This window comes from Helicoverpa armigera, chromosome 18, assembly GCF_030705265.1.
Source record: "Helicoverpa armigera isolate CAAS_96S chromosome 18, ASM3070526v1, whole genome shotgun sequence".
NCBI classification, from domain to species: Eukaryota; Metazoa; Arthropoda; class Insecta; order Lepidoptera; family Noctuidae; genus Helicoverpa; species Helicoverpa armigera.
In genome coordinates this window covers 7,668,448-7,685,254 of record NC_087137.1, presented here as the reverse complement: position 1 = coordinate 7,685,254, position 16,807 = coordinate 7,668,448, and the positions used below count along the sequence as shown (strand labels likewise).

Genomic DNA, 16,807 nt, shown 5'->3' with positions numbered 1-16,807 from the left:
AAAAGTGAGAATGAAGTATGCTTTGGGTTGATAATAGAGAAGTTAAAAAATATACAAATAAACATTGATAATCGGCTGCATTTGCTTGAAGAGTTAACATGACACTTGAAATTAACCCTAATACTAGTTGGGAAAAGTTTTGGTCATTAAAACTGGGATTTGCCTACCTATAATAGCCTGATCAGTCTAAAGTTACATCAATTTTGTGACAGTTCCAGAGAGTAATTTGTGTAGATAAATTGAACACTCGACGTAAATCATTCATCTACGTTTTAGAAATGTTATCAATCACCAATTTCTCGACTAAATTACATAGCTGATTACACATCTAAAACTAATAACACAAATATTTCACCCATTAATTTCGCGTCTATAATCAATTGAACGAGACAATGAAACATGCTTCAAACATCGAAATTGAGGCATAGAAAGCGTGAATAGCTGAATTCTTAATATTAATTGAATTTTAATTGAAATTACGAGTCGTAAGATTTCTAGTCAAACCGTTCCAATTGATTTGTTAGCAGTTAAAGGAAAATGAATTATTTGCTGCTGATATTGGTCGTGTTGAATTGTAAGACGTGTTTTGTTGTATTTTATTTGTGTAATTATGGTTTATATTTAGTTTCTGTTGTTTATTTTATATTTAGTTGTGTGTGGTAATTGTTTTTATAGCATAAGCTGCAATCTTCTAGCTCAGGCATTCTCTATTCTCATAAATTAGAGTTATTTAAAATAGTAATAGTGTCTAGTGTCTATTCACAACAAGCTTTTGTACGGTCAAGAGGAAAAATCTTACTAATTAATTAACCAATATTTTTCTAGAAAAACCAATTAATGCAATATTTTTGTGAATCTTTAAAAAGATCCGTAACCAATAAAATAACGCAACTTTTGTTTTATGCTACCTTCTCTCATACTAAGTGCTTAAATCTATTTTGTGAGAAAGTTTACCAACTCTTCTCTCCGACTGTACAGTGGCGCTTCATATTACTACAATCCGAATATATGACGGCTATTAATAATAAAAGATATAAGTTCACACATCTAATGAGGCCAATGCATTGCCCACTCTTTTCTCATTGTCGTCTTACTGAGAACATTTTGCATTGTCTCCTACAAAGCTTTGTGGTTGAACTAAATAATGTCCAGCTATGAATCTCCAGCTTTTTCATTTAAAACTAAATTATTTTCATTTGGTTCTGTCTCTGTAAATTACCTACTCTATAGATTTTGTTAAACCTCTTTTGCCGTAGTTTTGGATGAATGACCATTGACCTAGTATTTTACATCTGTACTTTGCCACACATATTTGGATAAAAATAAATGACATCAACTTTACAATTGCATCTTTTTCCATACACATACTCGTCTAAAGCGCGTCAAATTCCCTTCCATTCTACATAGAAAACAATCTCGTAACTTTATAGTTCATTTCAGAATAAATAATGTTGCCACTCCGAAATTATTTTCTTTTCTCTATTTCATAGTAGTCTAACGTCCCCACTCAGAGACATTTAATGATTACTTAAGTCACTCCTTAGTGACGGAATGTCATACAAATCCTTCACTAAGGAATGGCTTAAGTAACCATTAAATGTCTCTGAGTGGGGAGGTATATGTCTAACAAAAGACTTCTTTGACTTTAGAAGCGTCAAGTGTCAATAAATAGCTTATTTCAAGTCGTTTAACGTAAACCGTACTTATGCAGTTGCAATAGTGCAGCTACGAGTTACAGTTAGACGCAGTTGTCGTTATCATGAAGTAGGCACTCGCCGTCGGATGAGATAAGCAAATCAATATCCCAGCCGTCCGGTTAAGTCAAGGCTAAAATAACTCTATTGTAAATCTATTACACTTTAATAACTTTTAAGAGCTATCACTTTTTACTGGTATCTCCAACAGGTATCTGTGGAGATTTAAGGGGGAGGCCTATGTTCAGCAGTGGACGTCCTATGGCTGAGATGATGATGATGACGACTTTTTACCTATCTCATGTCGACGGTGTACGGGACCTTTCTTGTGTGCTACTGAATAAGCTCTCATTCAGCACTTATGTGTCTCAAAATTACTTGTCACTATCTGTTAGCATTGTATCTATAAAGTATTAAAGTAAGAGCGCCTTGAAATTAGTGGGTTTTTCCGCGAGACAAGACTCAATTTGTACGAAAAAACGCTAAATAATATTACAAACACATAAATTATTGATTACGTCAGTTGACTGAATTCAGTGATTAATTGAAACCATTACTTTATTTTCAGTAATATTCAGTGCAGTAAACTGCAATGAGTGCAAGGATGACTGCCCGAAAGAAGGGAAGATGACATGCGGATTGAGTCCAGAAAATAAAAACTACACTTTATTTCCCAGTGAATGTGCTTTGAAGGCTTATAGCATTTGTCACAATGTCCGTAAGTATTTTTAAACACTATATGCACTTACTGCACTTAGCTAAGCTACAATGATATTAATTTTATAATCAATATTTTGTATATCAACAGTTTTTCAAACCATAGAGAAAGAATTGTGTTGCTAGGGAGTTTGTTCCACCACTTTCTTCCCAGCAAAAATAAATAGGACGTAGTGAAGGGCGTGTGTTTTGGGGACTGTCTTCTGTAAAGACCTTCAAGAAGTGCTGATTTCCAGCCTCTGCGCTCACCAACACGCATGCCCAGCACGGTGGCTATGGGCAAATCCTCAGTTTAGGGGAAGCCTTTTTCCAGCAGTGGACGTTTTTAGGCTGTTACAAAGACGAAGAAACTAGACTAAACAACATTAGTGTCTTTCAGTGCATATGAATGCTTGTATGATGATGTACCCTATTTTTAAAATGGCCACTGTCAAAAGTTTCAAACTAAACTCAAACTTGCATAACAATGAATTCTAGCTAAAACGCACGCAAGCAGTTTAGTCTTTTTGCCCTTCGTTTTGGCAACTTTTGGTTGGACGCGTTAAGAACTTTTAATGTCATGCGAAAAGTTATCTACTTACATGTCTTTGTGCTCCAATTTACGTCATATGTATGTAAAACAGTTTAGCAATATTTAATAGCCCTGATTTGGCATTTTTGTTCTTAACCTACTGTGTTCCCAATTTTATTTGGGGTCGGCGAAATATGTTTTCTTCTTCCATTTCTCTTTGTCACTCGTCACAACATTCAGTCTCTTTTTATTCATGTCATCTATCCGAGAATCCATCCGTCTTTTCTCTCATATTCCTCTGCCTCACCATACTTCCACATTCATTAATGCACCTCTTGTGATATGTGTTTCATCCTTCCTCATTATAACTATTTTGTTTCAATTTTGATTTATGAAATCTAAAATACGTTAATTTACCGAATATTCCTTAATTTTTCCTTCTTTTCAGAATTCGTGGAAACCCCCTTAAAGTTTTGCATCAATCACGAAGTCAAGAATGCAAGAAGGGTGTATGGTGAATCCTGTCCTCTTTTCTGTCCGAATCATTACAGACCTGTGTGCGGGATGTCCAAGATGCGAGCTTATATTTACAAGACGTTTAACAACGGCTGCTACTTTGATATGCTTTCTTGTAGGGGCGATGATTTAGAAGGTAAGTGGTAAAGGTCATATTTAGGACACTCTTTCACTCAGTGACTTGTGATGAGACACTTGTTTCTGTAGTGCCTTTCACTGGCTTATTTAATTTTTTGAGTAAGATACAATGGTCAAAAAATAAATATGATTGAAAATGTGAAATATATTCATGGTACTTTGAAAATATATAAGTATCTAAATATGGGCTTTTTAAAATTATCTATCCGACGCCAAGAAAAAATCTTTAAAAGTATTTATTCCAAAAAAGGGATGATTTATATTAGGCCGGGCCGTGTCCGGGGCGTGCCGTGTAGGTACATGGCTCGTCCGGGCCACAAACGACGCTCGTCTTTAAAATTTCATAATAGCCCGGACACGGCACGGCCCGGCCTAATATAAATCATGCCTAACTCTAAACGCTCCGTAAACGTGATTTAAAACATATCATACATTTCAGGATACGTCGAAGTGCCATTGGAATTCTGCCAGAGACATCTAATGAAGAATATATTCAAAGAACAGGTTGTTGTTTCCGGAATCAACGATTACAGAGACTATCATGAATATAATTAAATATATACCTATAGCAGAAATATAATTTTATTATGTTATTGCATTAAAGACTAATTTGTTTTTATTTAATAAACCAATGTACACATATGAACATAAACAAATACTGAATAATCGTATATATATAAATTAAATCTAATAAAGAGTATAAAAAAATTGGTCCTTATCGCTGTCACTGGGTAATGTATCCAAAATGCTGGCAGCACTGCACGTTGGATGGCGATACTCAATCGTTGTGCGAAATAAAATCCAGCCTTTGAGTCCCGGGAAGTGTCAACCAGGCGCTTGGACATATCCTTAGAAAGAAGACCCATTGCAGTAAATGTTTCTTGAATTAAATAACGAATAACATGCTAAACCCTAAACAGATTCGAAATCATCGACCTTCAATTGTTTTCCCCATAATCGGGAAACCGCATTATCAGGATTTCCCATCAGATAACCCTCTTCCGACACTTTTGTTCTTAATCCATTGCCCTCGGGGTTGAAAACTTAAGTGTTTGAATTTTCAACCCATTTCACCCTCGTTCCAAGCCAATTTAGCCCCAAAATGGGAACTTTGTTAATCCAATAATAGAGCAGTGTTGCAAAGCTGATTAATTTTATTTATCTTAAATAAATCAGTTGGGATTATAATTTGAGAAATAATAAGCTTTAAAGTTAATGCTAAAATCTTTTATGAGAAAATACAGACAGTATTTCTTAAAGTCAATGTATTCAACACGATATCACCTCCGATATTTCATTTGATAAACAAATATACTGCTGCTTAAAATAATGTACTTGCTTAATATTATTGTACTTGCACTGATTTTAGACGCATTTCATTTTTAAATTGATTTTTAAGACTTTTATATCTAAGGGATTTACAAACATGACTAGACATGGTAAATATTGATAAACAGAAACCTATTTCGTAATAAATAAAACAGCATGTTGGCCTCTATTAATAAATTAAATTATCGATAAAATAATAATAATATATTTAGATAACACCACCAAACAATTTAAATGCTGAATTGTTTTTCGGTACCGATTAATTACAACCAATTGAGGCGATTAATAATGTCAAAAACATGAGTGCTAAACAAATCGACAGCTGCACTTAATAATGGATGAATTTAATTCGTGTTGTCGATATAAATAATTTAATGGTAATTGAATTATTGCTAGTTAAAATATCCACATATGTGAAAGTGTTAAAATCCTTGATGGATTTTCATCCGACTGTTATTTTAGCTACCGCTATACTAGCTACCGCTCCCGTCTTCGCCCGCCTGGTGTATTTATAACCATAACACAAGTTTGATCTTAATTTGGGTGCCAGAGATCTACAATATCAGTGACTTACAATTTATAAGGCAAGTTGCCTCTGTATACTACATGGTAACTCTAAATGTAAATTGTTATGTGGAAATAAATAAATTTATTTATTATTATTATTTATAAAAAGCAGCCTTTGTGTTAATCCAGGGTATCACATATCTACATACCAAATTTCAACAAAATAAGTTCAGCCGTTTTTGCGTGAAAGAATAACAAACATACATCCATGTTTGTGAGAATGTATCTCACAAACTTTCACATTTATAATACTTATTAGTAGGATTAGAAGATTATTAACATATTGTGATTTTGAATTAAAAAGACTAGAATAATAAACACAACAATAATTTTTCCTTTTCATTTTAAGAAAATCCAAAAACCCATAGATACACGAGACATTAGTACCTAATCTTCATTACCCCATACATACCTCTCGATTCTCTAACATAATGCAGAATTACGAAATAAAAAAGTGCCTCCATAAAAATTAAGTACACTTCGTTAAACAAAACAAACCTTTGTTCGTGCTGTAGATAAAAATCCAGCTTCTTCATATTGAAATTCAATTAACTAGGCGTCAGGAATATTCCGTTCCCATTGGTTATTTATTTTACCCATGGAGAACAATATGACTAGCGGAGGTGCCATAACGGAAAATCATCTAAGAAAGTACCGCGCCAAAATACGGAGGATGAGGAACGGCACTGTTGTCGCCCTCATACGCAATTTGTTTGTAAAAAAAATAAATGCTTTAATAGATGTCTCAAAGAACCCAAAATCCTTGTTAGTTCACTCGCAACTGATCGCTTTGGTCATTTCCACCGTACGGAATGGACCTACAAGGAGGCCTCTGACCTACCTGCATTATAGCATCTCCGCTTATCTTTCCTTATTCCGTGATTTTATCGAATGAATAATTTTCAGTTTACACCTATCGAGTCATAATTAAAATCGGTTTCTGGACTCGACCCAGACTGAAAATCAATCTCTTTTATTTGTTGGTTCTAGGAAAATAAGGAAAGTAGGTAATATTACCACAGGGTATACCTGGTTGCCAATAAAATTGTATTAGATAGAGGCAGGCTTTCAGATGAAATCAAATCAGGATTGTTTTATTATGTGTGCTCGTATCGTATAAAATACAGTTTGTTTATCGCATTGAAACGAAGATTTATTATTGGACACCTAATAAAGAAATAAAAAAAACTTTATGTAAATTGCTGTGCTTTATGTAATTGTGTGTGTAAGAGCTCGTGGCTAAGTCAAAGCCGCGCGGATCGATCGATCATAAGGTTAAGCAACGCTTGGCGCGGTCGGTCCGTGGATGGGTGACCATCTTGTCATAACGAGTTCTTCCGTGTTTCGGATGGCACGATAAACTGTAGGTCCCGGCTACCATTTAAACATCTTTGGTAGTCGTTACGGGTAGTCAAAAGCCAGAAAGTCTGACAACCAGTCTTACCAAGGGGTATTGGGTTGCCCAGGTAACTGGGTTGAGGAGGTCAGATAGGCAGTCGCTCCTTGTAAAACCCTGGTACTCAGCTGCATCCGGTTAGACTGGAAGCCGACCCCAACCTTTGGGAAAAAGGCTAGGCAGATGATTATGTAAATTGCTGTTGAGGTGCCCGGTTGGATATTAAATAAAATGCTTGATGTCACTAAAGTTAATATTTATTTTACGTTACACAGTTCACCAATACGAAATTGTTACAGACACATAAGTTCTCCAAAATACGATATAGTTACAGGCCAATTATATAGGTAGTAATTTAGAAATGACAATTAGAAACGACAATCTCGACCAGTCTGAAGTATGGGATCGGGAATAATGCACGCGACACCTTACACCCAACTATGTACGTGCACTTACATAGCTACAGTGTGTCCCTACATTGCAAATGTTTTGATTATGAGCCTGATCAAATTATCGGCCAACTGAAAATTTGCAGGCTGCGTCCGTCTAAATGTTTCCAGATTGCTCACATTTTACGCTCGGCAAACCATTTGCCAAGTCCAACAAACAGTGTGTAAAAGGCGAATACTGGCACTAAAAGTACAACAACAGTTCTACCGAACAATGAATTAAAAACAATAAGTAAGTTCGGTTTAAAACGAATTTCTCTACAAATCTACGAATCTATTGTTATATTTCGCTACAAATCCTAGCTTTTGTTCTAAAGTTCTGAAGGATTTCCAGCGACAAATTATTGTTTGAACTGTTTCTATATTGATTAAATAGAGTTTCGTCCGTTTCAATTTAATATTAATTTAACGGTTATTGCTCCGAAATTAGCGTTAAACTTTTGGCGCAGTCGTCGAAAATATCAAATAATTAATTTATTGTTTATTTGAAGTATTATTTTGTTGAGAAAAGGTCAACTGAAGTTACAGATGTTAAATAGAAATGTTAAGAACCCTTTGAAAGCAAGTTTACTTAGCAAGAAAATAAACAATATTATTCCACACTAGCTTCTGCCAGCGGTTTCACCCGCATCCCGTGGGAACCTCTGCACGAACCCGGATAAAAAGTAGCCTATAGCCTTCCTCGATAAATGGGCTATCTAACACCGGAAGAAGTGTTCAAATCGGACCAGTAGTTCCTGAGATTAGCTCGTTCAAACAAACAAACAAACTCTTCAGCTTTATAATATTAGTATAGATTTACCAAAAATTTATGACTAAACATTTAACAAATCTTTTTCCCATATTTTTTCGTATACCCTAATACATTTCCCGTAAAAACGGACAAACCCACATACATTTATTTGGGCTAACCCTCAAAGCATTTCCTTCCTACTACATATAATGCATTTCTTTAACAATATAATGGATCACACAAACCCGTGTATAACATACACTTCCCTTCAGTTGGTTACAAAGACCCCCATTATAATCCCAGCCTTTATTCCTAATCCGAATAAAAATGCGGAAAAGTTTTTCCAAAACGTAATGTATGGGAGTTCCAAACAATAGTAGGTACTTGTTAGATATTGTTATTACGTCACCAAAATAACTAGAACTATTTGTTAATGGAGCTGGCAATAGTTTAGAGGTCAAGTTATGATAGACTTATATAATTATTTCGTTTTATTATAACAATATTATCTTGTAGTTGGATGAGAGTTGCAGATAGAACAAACAATCAAAGTTTTCCTATTTTATAATATTTTAGAATAAATTTTATAGGTATGCATCTCCTGTAACAGACCAAGGACTGCAAGGGTCTTCGATTTTTGGAAGGCGATCCTTTTTGAGGGTACTTAATGAAACGGTGACAATACGTGGTGATTATCCATTAGGGACATTGGGTATGGTTAGCCATGTTGTCAAGACAAGTTCCTCCGTATATCAAAAGGCAGGATTTTGTTTTATACTATGTACTTATTGATTAGGCAATAACATTACTTTGGCTATTTTGGGGTCCTTATTGGTTGGTTTTGTAATCAATTTCCCGTGTGAAATAATATCGTGATATCATTATTTTGTGGTCTTCCATGTCGAATATGGTCAAAGCACCGATATAAATTTGTGGTTGTAAACATAGCATTAATACCTCTATATTGAAAGCGATAAAATATCAAAATAGACTGAGTAGGTACATAAACATAAAGTTTCAAGATCTGAGAATCATCGCTGAAAAATCTGCTTCTGAATGAAAATAACCGCATACAAATCGGTTCAACAACTTAACGAGTTACGACGCCATAGACAGATAAACAGTCCTTTGAGCGGGAGTTTGAAAACAAATGAAGTTACACAAATGCAAGTAAGTATCTTATCTCGTCCACTTTATTGACTAGCTGTCAAGTCAAGATCAAAATTTTATGTACAAAGACTTAGAAATTTTCAGCCTTTATCTTTCAAAGAGTTCGTCCAATAATTGACTTATACGCCGAACGAGCTCAAAAGAGCATCCCTAATAGAACCTCTTTGACGGAGTTCAAAAATCGAAGGATTTTTAAATAAAGAATTTTGCTCGTGCGCTATGACATTTCATATTTAGTTATTTTAGTTGTGCGATAGTTTAAATCAGTATGAAAATGAATGACACAATGAAAATGAAAGCACGCACATTACAAAGATTAAGTATTTAGCCGGTATCATACCGACTGAAAACTATGATTAGAATTAAGATTTTCTTAAAAAAAAATGGCAGTCATCAGGTCAACTGTCGATCGACTGTTTAATCTGCAGTATGCGAGTAGGTTAAGACTAGGTAAACGACGCGATTTCACTTGCGTGGTTTTTATTCAGTCTGATCTTCTGTTTCTTTAAATAGACAAGTGACATAATCGAAAAATATGGTTTTCAGACTAGCTGTTATATGATGAACTTGAAGAAATATGTAGGTTTCTTTCTTAGAGTAGCTATTTAAATATGTTTCACCGACAATGTCAATTTCAATAAGGGTTAATTAAATTATATCTTATTATAACGGCAATTACTTAGAAAATTGTGTTAAAATAATGTTTTATATAATAGAATTAATTAAATTATTTTCAGCCTGCGAAATTACATTATTAACATTAATAATTTGTCACTTAATTTTCAGTCACCAAATGATGAGGAAATATTTTTACTCTAGTTATACAGTAACTCTTAACTCGAGGGAACTTGGACTATAAAGTCTGAAGTCATCAACCCGCATTGAGCAAGCGTGGTGATTAATGCTCAATCCTTCTCCGTGTGAGAGGAGGCCGCAGCCCAGCAGTGGGACGATAAAAAGGCTGATGGATTGCCAAATGTTTAAATATCTTACTGGTTTATTTGTTTACAGACAAATTATAATAATTATCATTTCTGCAAGGACTTCCAATTATATTCAAAGTGTCCGTTTTAATGAGACAATTGAATTAAAATCAACAAGTTTTGACAGGACGTTTTAATTCTGACAGTTTTGGGGTATTTTGATGGTTATTTAATTAAAGCTCTCATTTAATTTAATTACGCCATGGCTTTCACAGTTTGCAAAAACTTATCAATCTGTACTAATATAATAAACAGGGAATTTTTGTGTTTATTTGTAACCCTGAGGGCTCCCAAACTACTGAACCCAATTGAAAAAATATTTATCTGTTGGGAAAGTGTAGGTACTATTCTCATGCATTTTATATCGGGATGCAGGATGAAATTCCCACAGGATGCGGGTGACACACGAAGATACAGCTAGTTCCATAATTACGATTGTCATTATAATTAATGTCGATAAAATAAATAAGTCTGGGTTTGCCTTTTGCTGTGCAAATATTATTTACGTACGAAGAAACATAACCACTGATTTTGAGGCCAACCTGTGGTAATTCAAAGAAGTAATTTGTATATACGACAAGTCGGTTTCCAGAAATATTACCAGAATTACTATAAAACTATTGAGGAATATTACATTTTCGATACCTGGGAATTTTGTTGAACTCAGCCCTGAACTTAGCTATGATGGTCACAATTTAAATATACGATTTAAAAGTTGAGTCTCGTGCATTTATACATAAGTAGGTATACCTATGTAGATTTTTTTTTCGATGGAAAATCATCGAATGATTCCTCCCGCTGTGGATTCGCAGCGTGAGGGAGTGTCAGACTCATACTGACTAAAACCCACCATGTTCCTTCGTAGTCCTTTTATGTGGGCTGCGGGTTGTTCGAAAGAGATACCGCGGCCCTAGCACATAAAAAGGCCTACGACGGAACACGATGGTTTTTAGTCAGTAAGAGTCTGACACTCCCTCACCGCTGATAACCCACAGCGGGAGGGGTCATTTGATGATTTTTGACGTCGTTAAAAAAAAGGCCTTTTATGTACCAGGGCCGCGGTAACTCATTCGAACCATCCCGTAGCCCCGGCTGGACTTGGCCCTTTTGGGTCCCGCTGGATATGTACCTAGTACCTACTTATCTCTAACCGTTTGTATACCGAAAAGGCACACATTGACTACTATATTGTAATATTATGCACACAAACTCGCACCTTAATTTTTAATAAAACTATCTCGAAACTAAAATAAGAAAATTATCTTTAAATAACTTAGTTAAGGCAATTGACTTATCAACTAATGACTATAATAAATTAATGTATTTCATTATTGATCGTGACTCATAAAAATCTATTTCTGCAGATCATCATATATCGTATATTCCGAACTTAGAATACGTCACTAATTCCCAACTGAAGAATATATTTCTTAAAACCATATAAGTTGGAAATACCCATATTATAATGCACTATGCGTCATAGCGGTAAAGACCATATGGTTGACTCTTTTGCACTTTAACACACCATATATGTTTATCTCTTTCGCACAGCAAAGCTGATTGCTAAGACCGTTTATTTATATATTAATATGTTTGGATATCGTACTCATTGAATTGTTTACGTTCGCAGCGTGAACACGGAAATATTAATAACTTATAATTATTATAAAAGTTTTAATATTAAAATTAATTTAATAAATTATTTACTTCTGGTGATTAAGTGAAAAATTAAGGTGAGTTTTTATTTGAAGTTTCTGGTGCTTAAAATTCGCTTAAGTCAATGCCCAAATAAATTAGCTCAGGCATAAAATACTTTGATAAATCATTCAATTTTATTTTAAAAACATGGATGGCATTCGTAGACACGCCAAAAGGCATTGTACATCAATGCCTTTTGGCGCCATCAATATGAAATTCAAATAACTATTTCTCTTACTATCTGTCAAGTTTTATCCCCAAAAGAGTATCCATACCTTTAAAAAAATTTGGTACCTAACTTGCTGATTTATTATAGCTTAAAATACATTCAAGAAAATCAGGCATTTTCATCATTAGGCACAAATATTACAAAATTGCTCATTTTTGTACCTAAGATTGCAAATGCAACCAATAAAACTCCAAAAAATTTCTGCACCGATTTCCGACAGCATTTCGCTAATCGAGTATCATTCGCTACTTGCAGTCGCTCCTTGTGAAGCACTGGTACCCAGCTACATCTGGTTAGACTGAAAGCCGACCCCAACATAGTTGGGAAAAAGGCTCGGAGGATTATGACGCTACCTATATCTTAATTGTGTGCGCCAAGTTTTCTCTAAACGCAAGTGCAAACCGCAAGAAACAGCTAGTTAATTTAAAAACATGCTAGATACTAAAACCAGTTTCCGTGTCAATTATGTATTTAACAGTTGTTTTATGTTTTGTTTGTTATCGCAATGCGAGACAGAGGTCACTTGGATATCAGCTGTGGTTTTGTTGCACTAAAGACCTTGTAACTATTATATGTTATTGCCTTTTTAACCGACTTCCCAAAATACGGAGGTTCTCAATTTGGGTGTTTATATTTTTTTTGATACTAGCTTCCGCCCGTGGTTTCATCCGCGTCCCGATATAACTGCATCCCGTAGCCAGATGGTTTCAAAATCTTTCCTATGTCCTTCTCTGGCCCTAAGCTACCTCCTCTCTAATTTTCATGTTAAACGGTTAAGCCATTCTTGAGTTAGCTATAGTGTAACTAACACGACATTCTTTTTATAATAAGATTAGTAGGTATTAAAAGTGGGAAAAACCTATTTATTAAAATGTTTAGTAGTTTTAATATACGCCTTAGGTACTAATTCTCGATTCCCAATTTGTAAATGTCCAAAGTTCATAACATAGTGCAATTTTAGTAGGTAAGTTTGGTTATAAATCAGACGTATTTTTTTGGACTGGTTTCAATAATTGTGCAGTTATTTAACTGCAAACAAACTCAAAGGTCAAAGTTTTTTTATAAATATCAAGACATTCTATATTATTACCTCGGTAAATCTATTTGGGAAAATACGTGGTATTGTATAATGATTTTGAATATAATTATTAGATCATCACAGAGTAAATTATTACTAATAATTACCTATTTGACTTATATACCTATTATGTACTTATAGGTAATACGATTTAGTGACTTATTGGTCGCACGCGCAGTTTAAGTTTTGTTTACTCGGATTATACCTACTATTACCACGAACAAACAATTTTTTTTTGGTATTCCTACTGCTTGAAATAATATGCTTAAATTGATACGGGACTTGATGCCTGAAATAAATAGAGAAATGAAATAAATACCTCTTAAATTAAGCTGTTTTAATTTAAACAAAATCTGGTATATTTTTCTCAATACCTTTCTTACTAATGATTATGATTTTAAAACTATGATAATTTGACTAAAATCTTATTCCTTCTTCCAGAACTGAAAAATGAAGACTATCATAGTATTCTCCGTGGTGATGATGGGCTGCCTCGCACAAAGGTCGCCGTACGCTGGCCGGCTACCCATCGGGTTTCCCTACGTTCCACCTGCAACGGCCCCGGCGCCATCATCAGATTTGAGTAACAGGTAATTATCTACTTAAAATTGTTAGCTTAGTACTTATTAATCAAATTGTATACGTAGAGATGCTTCAAGTGCCGATTTGTTCAATTTGTGTGTCTTGAAATATTTATAAACATACATAAGAACAAGGTCTAGGCTTTGTGAGCTCTTGTCCAGAACCATTCAATGGTTTTTGATGAACTTATTCACCACAATCAAGAACGATCGTAAAAAAACTTGATAATACCACTACATATTTAGTGAAACAGAAGCATATCTAGTTGGCGCTACAAATATCACAGCTACATTGAATGGAAGAGAAAGCTATAACAAATCTCATTAATTCCAGATTTGGAGATAGTGAAGCTGGCACCACAACCACAATCAGACTACCTCTTGAAGCTCTCGGTGACGCAGAACTAGTGCAAAGGTTGAGCAAGTTGCCTATCGACCAGCAACCCTTCTGGCTCATCAACTGGAGAGCCTTGGAACAAAACAGGAACAACCCACAGACATACCCACAAAGAGAAAATAGCTTTGTCGATAACGTCTCCAACTCTCTTCTTGTTAGTTAAAAATAGAATAAAGAACAATTTTAATTTTAGAACTTAACAAGCCAAAAACAAAAGACTGTATTCAAATTATCATTTTGTTCTTAAAATTCTTGTCATTAATTTAAATTTAGACCAACTCATATTCTGGAATGTAAGATCGAATTTTAAATTCAAAGACTAATGACCGTTGAGTGATAATTAATGACACCGCAAATGGTTTTAAAATCACTATTATTAGAGTCTGCATATTTTAATTAAGTGACCAAAGTATTAGAAAGAATGACATCAATTATAATCAAGGTCTTTACAATTAAACGAAGACTGCTTAAGTTAAGATACCTAATATATTTTCGATGAAAATAGTCAAAATTTTATATAAGATTACCTGTAATAAAATAAGTAATATCGAACATGAATTTTATTTGCGTATGAAAATAACCTAATCTACATTAATAAATAAGTAAGAACCTACCTCTACTTGACGAAAAAATTCCACGAAGTAATTTGACAGATAAATCGTAAAAAGTATGCGAAAATAGACTGTTATTCAAAGAGAATTTTGCTATGTAAATTCTCAAAATATCATCAAAGCGAAGTAGAATAACTTCATAGATCTATTGACATATTACCTACGTATGAATATAGAGCGGTATTATAAGTGTTTCAAAAAACATATGTGTATTTCATTTCATGGGATTAAGTTCTAAATGAAACTAGTTATCAATAGACGTTTATTAATATAAAGGAGTGTGTTAATAATGGTAAAGGTGAAGGAAAACATTTTGAGGAAACCTGGACTATAAAGTCTGAAATCACCAACCCGCATTGAGCAAGCGTGGTGATTAATGCTCCGTGTGAGAGAAGGCCTGTGCCTAGCAGTGGAATGATAAAAAGGCTATAACATTGTATATAATATAATTTCATACATTAAAAAAAATGTATTGTCCCAACTTAACAGTGAATGAAGTTCATATCATAACAAACCCTTTTACTACAGCTAATGATTAAATAAATTATCCCCGTATTTCGCTGTAATGGCCGTTCACAATTTGTTTTCAAGCAATATTTCCTCAACTTAAGCATTTAAGTGCCCTAAATTGTTGACAAAACAAAATTATTCTAAAGTGATTAATGGTTTTAATTAATTCTTGCTATTCTCTCTTAGTTAGACTTTGTTTTACCTGATAATGCAGTTTATATTTTTCAGGAACAGACTTTTGTAAAATGTTTTAAGAGTCTGGTTTATATTGTCTAAGTGGTTCGGAACTAAAGTCTTATAAATGGAACAGAACAATATGAGCTTACTAGAAGCTTACTGCTATAGACTATGAACTAACAGTTTATAGATACTATGATCATAAATATCATACTAGAATAAAATAATATAAAGTACAATATTAACAGTAGCTGTTGATGACAAAATTAAATGGGATTGGACAGAATCTAATCGTTTAATAATCATTGTTTTTTTTTTAAGTTGTTACCAAATTTTTACGTTTTAATGACCTAGACTCATTTAGGTAATTTATGAAAAACTACCTACAGAGGAAATATTACGAAGTGTATTTCAGAAGCAAAAACGCCCACTTTTATCAGAAAGTCATTTGTATCAATTCACAAGACATAAGTACCAATAAGTGCCGTCAATTTGTGAAAAATATGTCTGTCATTTGACTAAGGGGAAATTTTCTCAAAGTGACATTTACACATTTACGTAAATAAGAGCTCTCGCAGACGGCAAACGTTTAGTTGGCCAATAGTTTGTTTGGGCTCATAAATCAGTATGAAGGTGGTAGTATGCACATTATAAAGATATTAAGGTACTAGCTTTCGCCGGCGTCTTCGCCCGCGGAGTTTGGTTATATCGCTTTTCCAAGAGAATTCTTCAAAAGTCCGGAATAAAAACTATCCTATGTTCTTTCTCAAGGTCAACTCAATCTCTGTATCAAATTTTATTAAAATCAGTTCAGTGGTTTAGAGGTGAAAGCGTAACAGACAGACAGACAGAGTTACTTTCGCATTTATAATATTAGTAGGGATTTAGCCGATGTCATACCGACTAAAAACTTTGATTGCAATCAAGATGCTCTTTAAAAATTATTTGCCAACCATTGGGTCAGCTATCGGCCGACAAAAAGTTTGCAGTGTGAAGATACTCTAAGGGAAATAGTCTCATAAAAAAATTGCGACATTCCCATAATAATTTGGAAAAGTGACGTAAAATACTTCAGCTCGTTTTTATTGAGTCGTCCTCCCGTGTAACGTAAGTAGCTAATGAAAATTTTGTGACCATTGGGTTCAGTCAAGTAGATTGGTGTAAATATTTTTATATCGTAGAGTTTATAATAATATTGACTTTCGGAAGATATGATATGACGCCTGTTTGTATTGAATTTGGATGGTTCATTGGACATATGCGCGCATGCCGAAAGGTTTGTTAGAAGGTAGGTACATGACTTATGGACTTTCAAATGTAGTG

At 34.2% G+C, this 16,807-nt stretch overlaps 2 protein-coding genes across 2 annotated transcripts; both read left to right on the top strand.

The window, feature by feature from the left end:
• The first annotated feature begins 420 nt into the window (after positions 1 to 420).
• Positions 421 to 4,144, top strand: LOC110379205 (U-Kazal-Dg21.2). Its single transcript, XM_064039056.1, has 4 exons — positions 421 to 574; positions 2,263 to 2,412; positions 3,371 to 3,574; positions 4,016 to 4,144. The coding sequence occupies exons 1-4, from the start codon at positions 538 to 540 to the stop codon at positions 4,129 to 4,131; spliced, it is 507 nt and encodes a 168-aa protein (XP_063895126.1). The 5' UTR covers positions 421 to 537; the 3' UTR covers positions 4,132 to 4,144.
• A 7,679-nt stretch (positions 4,145 to 11,823) lies between these two features.
• LOC110379198 (uncharacterized) lies at positions 11,824 to 14,738 on the top strand. Its single transcript, XM_064039232.1, has 3 exons — positions 11,824 to 11,936; positions 13,650 to 13,798; positions 14,124 to 14,738. The coding sequence occupies exons 2-3, from the start codon at positions 13,659 to 13,661 to the stop codon at positions 14,347 to 14,349; spliced, it is 366 nt and encodes a 121-aa protein (XP_063895302.1). The 5' UTR covers positions 11,824 to 11,936; positions 13,650 to 13,658; the 3' UTR covers positions 14,350 to 14,738.
• The last annotated feature ends 2,069 nt before the right edge of the window (positions 14,739 to 16,807 follow it).

Excerpts from the sequence above, each read along its gene's own strand:
- LOC110379205 (XM_064039056.1), top strand. The coding sequence starts at position 538 with ATGAATTATTTGCTGCTGATATTGGTCGTGTTGAATT. Across the intron at positions 575-2,262 it reads GATATTGGTCGTGTTGAATT|TAATATTCAGTGCAGTAAAC; the intron begins GTAAGACGTGTT and ends CTTTATTTTCAG. Across the intron at positions 2,413-3,370 it reads TAGCATTTGTCACAATGTCC|AATTCGTGGAAACCCCCTTA; the intron begins GTAAGTATTTTT and ends CCTTCTTTTCAG.
- LOC110379198 (XM_064039232.1), top strand. The coding sequence starts at position 13,659 with ATGAAGACTATCATAGTATTCTCCGTGGTGATGATGGGCTGCCTCGCA. Across the intron at positions 13,799-14,123 it reads TCATCAGATTTGAGTAACAG|ATTTGGAGATAGTGAAGCTG; the intron begins GTAATTATCTAC and ends CATTAATTCCAG.